General features: G+C 43.9%; 1 protein-coding gene across 1 annotated transcript; it reads right to left on the bottom strand.

Moving 5' to 3' along the window:
* Positions 1–2,267: 2,267 nt before the first annotated feature.
* LOC126564863 (mRNA-decapping enzyme 1B) lies at positions 2,268–4,016 on the bottom strand. Its single transcript, XM_050221985.1, has one exon. It carries the CDS (start codon positions 4,011–4,013, stop codon positions 2,274–2,276), a length of 1,740 nt encoding a protein of 579 aa, XP_050077942.1. The 5' UTR covers positions 4,014–4,016; the 3' UTR covers positions 2,268–2,273.
* Positions 4,017–9,394: the final 5,378 nt, after the last annotated feature.

The following is a 9,394-nucleotide window of genomic DNA, read 5'->3' as shown; positions in this document are numbered from 1 at the left end:
GCTAAGAAAAGTTTATAAACGGTTGAACGATAGAACAAAACAAACAAAAAAAAAAAACGAAATACGGGAAAGACGGTAAATGGAGGTACGAAATACGAAAACAACAAGCTGTGAATGAAAGAGAAACGTAAATGTTTGAAATAATGTAAAAAAAAAACAACAACACAATGGTACAGAACAAAACATACAACAAAAAATCCAAATCTTTTTTTTTCGTGAAAAAGCTGTAGTGAAAGAAACTAGAGAAGAATATTCAAGATGAGAAATAATTCAGGGGTGTAGAAGAATTTAGTTTATATTGTTACTTAGTGCTTTTTATTCATTATTTTATAGTTTTTTCCGTCTGTTTTTATTATTTTTGTCACACTTATGTTTACTGTTATTTTTGGCTGAAAAATTGTATCCAACTATTTATACTCTGTTGTGCTTAGATTTCTACGCCATTCTACGCCAGAAGCGAGACCACGTAGCGCTTACCTTTCTTTTCATTTTCAAAAAAACCGGAAATTTCCAAAGGGACTCTCGGCTACCAAGAATTCTATATTGGACCTCATTGTCCTTTTGCCATAATTTTTGTTCTCATACCCTTTCGGAGAGACCTCCAGAATTCTGATACCGAATACGGGTTGTCTTCGTAGCAGCTACTTTACTCAGGTCGTTCAGGGTCATGCTTCAACTTTTTGAAGTGGCATATCCTCGAGGACCAATCAAAACGTCTGATTTGAGTGTTCCTGGACTAGTGGCTAAGCATAATTTGCTGACGAGAAATAATAAATCTTCATGCAATAGGATGAGATTAGCGTGTCTATCGTGGCTAAGGCTTCGTATAATATTGGCCAACATCTGGCGCTATCGGATGCCACAAAACCCATACCAACTGTCGAGAGGTTGTTGCTGGGGCTGACACGTCCGGGACCTATTGGGTTATCGAATTTCGATGAATTACTTTATCTTTATTGTTAGTAGAGTAATATCGTCGTTTCAGGTTACAGGATACATGTACGTTATCCTCCAGCGTGTGATATGTTCCTCTGCAATTTGTGGCATTAAATCCAATGCCAGTTGCATATGTAACTGTTCGGCGGAAAGCAAAACAAACGGCAACGTCATCCAACTGAAAACGCCACGCGTATCGAAGATAAGAGACACCCAACACCATGTGTGTTTGTTTGTGGCCAGCTTGCGGTTACACACTCTGTACCTCCCGAATACATGTATTATATATTTATATTTGTAACGAATCGTGTTGAAGTGTTTACATAAAACCGGGATAATCGCGTTTCCTAGGTCTTCTTGGGTCTAATGGTCAACTAACTTGGGCGAGCTTATTTTCTCTTAAAACCGGAACCGAGCAATCATTTGGATTTGGAACTGGTAGGAGAGGCTCTTTTATATGGTGTCAATCGGGATGTACGGATTATTCGCTGCCTTAACTTTTTCCTTCATGCTGTGTGCGTGTGAGCTTTCGCAGCAAGATCGTAAAAAAGAAAGAGAGAGAGAGAGAGAGGGAGAGTGAAAGAGGCGGGGAGGTTCTGCTGGTACAGAATACTTTTCTTCTCGAACAATTCATGAAACTGGGGAGCCTAATATGCGGTTTTCTAATTTACAACTGCTAAACTAAACTACTCCTCTAATCTGTCTGGCGTATTGAACTTCATTTCATGTCTTCCTTGTAATACATTTAAAACATTCACACACATACACTTGTGTCATCGGAATGAAAAAATTTCAACATATAAAAAAGCTTACCACGGACAACCTTAAGAGGATCGATTGCTGATTTGATGCTAAAGAAGGCTAAGTTTAAGGGGCTTTTTAGGTTCTAGATCCTTCTCACTATTTGCCACAGAGTCCTTACTAACTCTAAAAACAGTGAATTTGGGATTTTCTTAAAGATGATAAGGGGTAGAAATAAAGGACAAAAAAAAAGAAATAAGGGGTAGAAAAAGCTTTTATACAATTAATTGGGTCCAAATGAAATATGAAAATATCGAAAAATTCAATAAAAATCCGCCCCCCCCCCTCTCTCTCTCTCTCTCTCTCTCTCTCTCTCTCTCTCTCTCTCGATTCCTTCCTGCTCACTATCAAGTAGTCCGGTTTCCTTTTTTCTGCCTTTCTTTGATCCTTAACAATTTTGCTCTAGAATAAGAATCCCCCCAAGGACACATCGGGGTAATTCCGAGGGAGTATGGGATGAAAGCTGTCTTCTAACGCCTACGCGGATCAACAGACCCACACACACACGCACAGACAAACTAATGCGCTCCACCGCTTTAGTTGGATATCATTTCGGTGAAAGATTTAACGTACGCCTCGTGCAACTTCCGCACAAAATCTGGATCATGCTTTATCAAATAGCTGACCGCCTGGATGAGCTGGTTTTGCGTGAGCGGTTCCACGCCTCCCGTCGTGCTGCTGTTGTTGTTGATCAGGTTACTGTTAGTCTTAGCCTCGGACAGCATATCGAACATCTTGTTGGAACTAGCCGTCCCGGGAGCACCGGCTTTCGGTGGAGTGACCACACTGGACGGAGCATCTCGCTGCTGCTTAGCGCCCGCCGATCGTGACTTGGCCGTGGAACCGAGCGTTGTACTGCCCTGTATGTTGGCCGCCTTCGGCTGACCTCCGGGAGTTCCGTGCCCGTTGCCCTGCTGCTGCTTGGTTGCGCCACCGGCCGGAGAGTTCGGGTTGGGTGTGCTACTTGCACCGAGCAGTAGACTGCTTAAAGCTTCCTGGGTCGCAGCAGGCGATGCGGTCGGTATAAACATGGTTGGTGGCATTAGGGCCGGCTTTACAACCGTCGCACCCGTAGATCCATTCCCACCGATGGGTTCCGATTTCTTCAACAACTCGTGTAGTGGCGTTTGTTGTTGCTGCTGCTGAGCGCTTTGTCGTGATTCTAGTTCGCTGATTTCGATCAGCTTCGTCTTCGGTACGACCGGTTGATGATGGTTGGCGCGCATTGCCGCGGACAGGTTGGTCGCATTGATGAACGTTGCCAGCGGTGAGGTACCGAGTTCCGGCATGCCGGTTGACGGTGTCTGTGGGCCATTGTTCCCGGCACCGGCCACGATTGGAATGCCCATCCGTTTGAAGCTATTTTCGAGCTCGGTCACATCCGGTGTCACCTTACCGTTGTTCGGGTGTTCCTTTTGGGGTGTGGTGGCACGATGCTGCTTTTCGATCTGCTCCAGCGTATGTACCGGAGCGAGCGTTTTAAACAGCGGAACTTCCGATGCGGCCGGTTGTTTTGCCGCAGCGAAAAAGTTGACCACACTGCGGGGTGCGTTCTGGTTCGTAATTGGCTGCTGCTGCTGCTGCTGATGGTGTGAATGCTGTTGTTGCGGGATCGCTATACCCGCCCCAGGATGATTAGGCATCATCACCAAATGATGATTCATCACCGGAAGCTGCTGCTGCTGCTCCATCGTTTTGGCCGCGTTTGGCGGGACGGTCGCATTGTTTTGGAAATCTTCCTGCGCTTTCGTGAGCATCGTAAATATGTCCACACTGTTGCTTTCGGGTTCCGCGGTACCGACGGAACCGTTCATTGTACCCGGATAGATACCAGGCGGTGCTGCGGGTTCTCCTCCACCGCCGTTCATTGCTGGTCCGCCACCACCACCATCGCCGCAATCCGTCACCAACTTCTGGATGACCTCACCGATACGATCACACTCGGAATTGTTGTAAAACCAGAACCCTCTAATACGGGACCGCTCGTTCCGGTAGAGCAGAAACGGTGGCTTCGTCTGCAGCTCGATTTGACCCCGGATCGGTTCCACCAGCGAGTTGGTGTTGAGCCGATTGTTGATGAAAATGCTGTGGTACGGTTCGGCGAAGCGGCTGTAGATGAACAGGGCGCCCTCGATGTCCGTCTTTTCCCACTCATTCTCCGCATTGTTAAACACGTACAGTGCGACGTGTGCGGACGAGTTGATGATGTCCTTTGCGTACGGGTCGACCCGTTTGATCGCGACCAAATTCATCCGCAGCTCTGTCTGATCGGCCATCGTTTCCAGCTCCTGTTTTTTTGGATGTTGGCCGTTCCTTTCCTTCACAAACAAACGCAAACAAACGCGTGTCACACGGAGGGTATATGTGAGCGTACGTGTGTGTGTACAGATGAAGGGATACTAGCTACGCGCTTTGGGGGCGCACAGCGGCAGGACGCAGGAAAAAAACGTTCCTTCCCTTCTTTCTGACCCCTTATTAGCGTATGTGCCGTGGGACGGGAGTCTTCAATCACACTGCACTTTTATGCAGCGTTTATTACCCGTTTTTCTTGGGCAGTTTTCAGGTTTTTTTTCTTTCGTTTCTTCTCACCACCGTTTTGTTCTATGCGCACCGTGTACCTCTGGGGGTATGTCAGCTTGGGATTCTGCTCTCGGTTTGATTTTCCAACAAACTCAAGCTCTTGCTTCTCTTTCGTACGCGTTTCGTTTGCGTTTATTTGTTCGACTGGTTGTGTCAACGTCAATGGCAGAACGAGAGAGAGAGAGAGAGAGAGAGAGAGAGAGAGAGAGAGAGAGTGCGATGGAGTACAATCGCTTTTGACAGCTTCAAATTGGCAGTTCAAGCGTAGTTGGGCATGGTGGCATATTGTAAAAAGATTTTTGAAATCAAAATAGAAAGCTCAGAAGAAAAATCATATCTTTAAAAGCAAAGCCAAACACAATACTTTTCGAGGGTTTATTTTTAAAGCATTATTAGCAGAATCAACATATAAACAAGATTCTTCATTTTGAAGAGGAAAAATTAAAAAAAAATTGCATAAAAAGAGCCTTTACTTTTTTTTGGCAACACTGCTTTTGGCTGCTCGTCAGCTGTCAAGAAAATGAAAGTGATCCAAGTCGTTTATACAACCCTGTTTAGTTCTCATTGTCTATCGAACGTATGCCTTGTTGGAGATAAACAGTACGCAATTTGCAAACGTTCACCGCATCCGCAACCCAGAACAGACATCCAGCAACCTGGCTCGTCTGGCGTGCGTAATATCCGCACACACAAAGAAAAAACAGCAGCATAAAGAAAAACGGGCTGCTGACGAAAGTTGGGTCTGTGCTACGGTGCCGTAGTTTGCTGGACTGGATTTTGGTTGTTTTGAAAATTTGCCCTTCACTGTACGTGTGTGTGTCTGTGAAAAGTGCACGGTCGTGCAAGTCGTGAATCATCATAGTACCGTGGCATTGTGAAAATAGGGTTGAAAAATGCAGCAGTAGTGAAACGAAAGTTGTGTTCTGTACGACGGTGTATTCGTATTTGCTCGGTGTGTATTGTTTTGTGAGTTTATTCAACGGGGGAGGGATTGTGTGTTTGTGTGTTTGTATGTGGGGTGTACAAAGGGGATGTGAAAAGTCGAACAACTCCAAAACCAGTATGAGAAAAATTCACTGACGGGAGTAAATTACGAGCTATGATCTGTAAGGTCCTTGTGGTGTGAGTGATTATTGCTTTGGCTGTGGAACCTAGCGCTAGACAACACTGGGTAGTCTGTTGGTGGTGGAGCAAAGTGGTAGGATTTCCATAATCCACCCCCCCATCGCGTTGGTTTGTGGAGTGTTTTCTGGGGTCGATTATCAGTGAAAATGTGTGCTGCTGACTGATGTGCGTGCAACGCTGAACAGGGAGGACGGATCAAAGGAAGGGGGGGGGGGGGGGAGGTGTTTGGGGTCAATCGCGGAGGTCGATACGATGATACCCTCGATTTTGTTCCTTTTTGGCACGTAGAGAATGTACTTTGCACAATGATTATGCGATTTTTGCACAAGGGATGAGCTAAAAGGTTAAAAGTATAACTCTATTATTAGTTCCATTTGGAAGGGAAAAGTATAGAGCCAACACACCGTCAAAGTAATGCTGCTGTTAATGATAATTAATACAACTTGCTATCAGCTTTTAGGTTTTACAAGGAGAAAAACTGTTGGCCAAAAAGTATGGTTTATTGCACACGGACGTGACGTTGGACGTGACGTGATGAGATGAATTTTCCATATATTCCACTTCCGGAGCAGTGGATTTGAAACCAAAAAGAAGCACGAACCGCACGATTAAAGGCCCACGAAATGGAATAGAATTGATATACCACACGATTTGATATGCAATCCACGTACCAAACCACTCGTACGGCGAAGCAGACTGTTGGATATGGACACACGCATTTGTGTGTGTTTTCCAAAGGTAGCCGAGAAACCGAAAAAAGATTAGACCGTCACGATGGCAAATGGCAGACAGTTGACGAGTTGGTAGGCGGTGGTTTGGTGGCAGGAAAACGGAGAAAAATCAACTCCAAACGCAGCAACAGTCGGTGTGAAGGTGAAGGTGTCGTAGCAACCACCACTTTTAAGGGGTGGTTCGGCACAAAAATCCACCCCCCTTGTGTTGATCAAATAGGCAGGAGGAGGCATTGTGTCTGTGTGCAAATCGTAGAGAGCGCGACATAGAACAGCCCGTATAGTAATATGTTTTATTGTTTATTACCTCCCAACACACACATACACACCCATGCTTCCTCCCGTCGGAACCTTCTCCTTTCCGTGATATATACACGACGATCATCGGTTTAGGTGCAATTTAAACCTAACACCTCGCGTCAGCTTGTAGCGCTGCGCTTTGCACACACCCGATGCGCAATTGCAGCGAATGTGAATCAATTTTAATGTTCCTCCCTTGTGACAAAAAATGCACTAGAGACCCGAAGGGTTGTGTCATCCTTTTCTGAATCATTACCCAGTCCCAAGAATACTTAGAGGGAGAATTCACATAAATATTATGATCAAGAGATACAAATGCAAATTCGGGACCGGGGTTCAAATTTTTTTTACACAGCAATGGGAAAATAAACCGAACCCATTTGAATGGACCGTTTAGGTCACCCTCGTCCAAGCCTCGCCCGATGTGGGAGAGAATGATCACACGGTTCCGAGGGAAAGGTTTATTTTTATCGTGTCTATATGATGAACATTCCAGAGGCAATCATCGGCCAAATGTGATCAGCTGCGGACGGGACACAGATATGGAAACAGCCGGTGGTGGTAGCGTTGGAATGATATTGCGGAAATTATGTTTATCTTGTGCTTTATCTGCGTAATGGATGAGGGTGCGATGAATGGCGCGGAGCTTATTATGGTTTTATTTATCGAAGTAAGAGGAGTCTCATACGCGAAAAGGAGGATTTTCTTATTCATAAATTTATAAAGTAAATTTTTAAATTTTAATTTTAAGTCCTTTTGCTGACAGTGTACGTCATTTGTATTCTCTATTTGATTGGACGAATGCGAAATAAGAAAGGATTATTTTTCTGGTCAACGAACTTGCTTCTAACACGATTGTTTTTGTCGATCCGCATGTACTTTGATAACCGTCGAAGAGGACAGAGAAGGGGGGTTCCTGCGTATGATGTGTGTTTTTTTATTTATTTATTTTAACTACCTCCATAACGAACCTTTAGCACAATAATTACCAACAGACTGGCTGTTTCCACGGTAGCATTGCAATATCTGTTGACCATTAACCGTTTAATGGCAGCCGTATCGCCCTCACGAGGCTGACACCTTGCTTCTAGTCGGGGACGATATGCAAAATAGGTACACCAGAGGTGTCAAACATGGAAGAACACTTTCTTATATGGTTGAAGGACATACGACCTACAGATATTGCATTTTAACGTCTAAAATCCCACCTTAGATCTAGAATTTTATTTGTTGATAGGTAAACGTGCGTGTTAATGATTTTCTAATTAAGCTTGGGCCTTCTACAACTGCTTGGGCTTGACCTACTACTGAACATTCTTAAATCATCTACGGTCGATTGCAACCAATGCCATCGACTGCACTTTATATGGCCATTGTACGAGCTGGTAAGTCCTTAACAGCGAGCAGAGTTGACTCTTTCGACTAAACCAAGGAGTGAAATATCATTGTGAGCATTTTGCTGTGAGCTCCAGAAGAAATAAGGAATGTAAAATTGAATGAAGAAACTCATGACAACTTTCTTATCTTTTTCGTGCTCTAATCCTCTTATCAGGCAATTATCAATCCGCGACAGGATGTTTTGTATAAACGAAGAAATCACCTATGATAAGTCCGAAAAATAAATTATTTACATTAACTCTTAGCTTAAAGGCGAAAATAGATCCTGCAATTGGTCGTTTGTGCTTGATTTTTTTTGTACTGCGAGAAGAAACATTTTACAGATATATCTGAACGATGAGAAAAGATCCTCCACTTCACGTTTGATTCAGAAATTGCAATGATCATTGCTCGAGCAACTAGTGAGCCACTTTTGTCGACAACAAGTCCATCGTCGAATTTTGAGCTGAGCTTGGCTGGAACGATCACCAGTCGAACAATAAAGTCACCAGACATCAGGCGTGTTTACTCATCAGCTTGTTGTGCATAAGCCATTATTCCTTTGACCGGAGTGTGACACACATGATATAATTTTGATTTTTAAACCCATCGGCACTCCTACCTTAAGAGTGTATGACCTACGTTTTATGATGTTTCTGAATCCTGAAATTTATTTATTAAATTACATTTGAAACCAGTCTTATTGAGTTTTATTAGGAAAAGAATACACTAACCGTCACATCAAATCGATTATATTTTGTTGATTTATTGATGCTAATGATGCTAATAGCCATTAGATTGCTAATGGCTATTCAGCTATTCGATTTTAAAAGTATTCAGAGTGGTATTAACGAATTAACCATATTTCCTTGTTAAATAGTTATATTTCTATCATGCGTCGTAGTTACGAGTTTATCAATGACCGCAATGAAGGCGCAAATATCACGTCATTTTGCGTTTTCTGACTACCAACCCTTTCCAAAGCTTTACTGTGGAGTAAAACTATTTGGTGTAGCTAATTTTCAATGAAAACATCGCACTTACGGTCTATTTTTTACCTTATGCTCCAACAACCTGTAAATTGGGTAACTACACACAACATAAAACCAGCTCCTTTACTTGAACAAAAAAGCGTTTATGTTTGACACCCCTCCAACGGGATGTACTCGCTCGCGGACAACTGAGTACACCCGCACTCGCACTACGCGAGACTTCGTCAAAGAAGAGAAGCAGCAACAACAAAAAAAGCAGCGAAAAGCGAAAACACTACAAAACAATGTAGAGAGTCGTTAAGTGTGTGACCCGCGAAGCCGAGTGCAATTGTACCGAAGGGGTGGCGTACCGTGGCGTTTCTTTTCGCCATTAGTCACACACTCGGGCGAAGTAGGAAGTAGTATCGAAGCACAGTGTACCGTGTCCAGCACGTCGGATCGGGATAGGTGGGGTTTGGCGGGGGTTGAAATTAGTGGTAGCCAATATTTATTTCTACCCTTTCCCTATGCACACCATTGCATTGGAGCGAACGAATGCATCCCGCCACACGC

This window comes from Anopheles maculipalpis, chromosome 3RL (assembly GCF_943734695.1).
Source record: "Anopheles maculipalpis chromosome 3RL, idAnoMacuDA_375_x, whole genome shotgun sequence".
NCBI classification, from domain to species: domain Eukaryota; kingdom Metazoa; phylum Arthropoda; class Insecta; order Diptera; family Culicidae; genus Anopheles; species Anopheles maculipalpis.
Note: the sequence above shows the minus strand (reverse complement) of the source record. Positions and strands in the feature narration are given on the sequence as shown.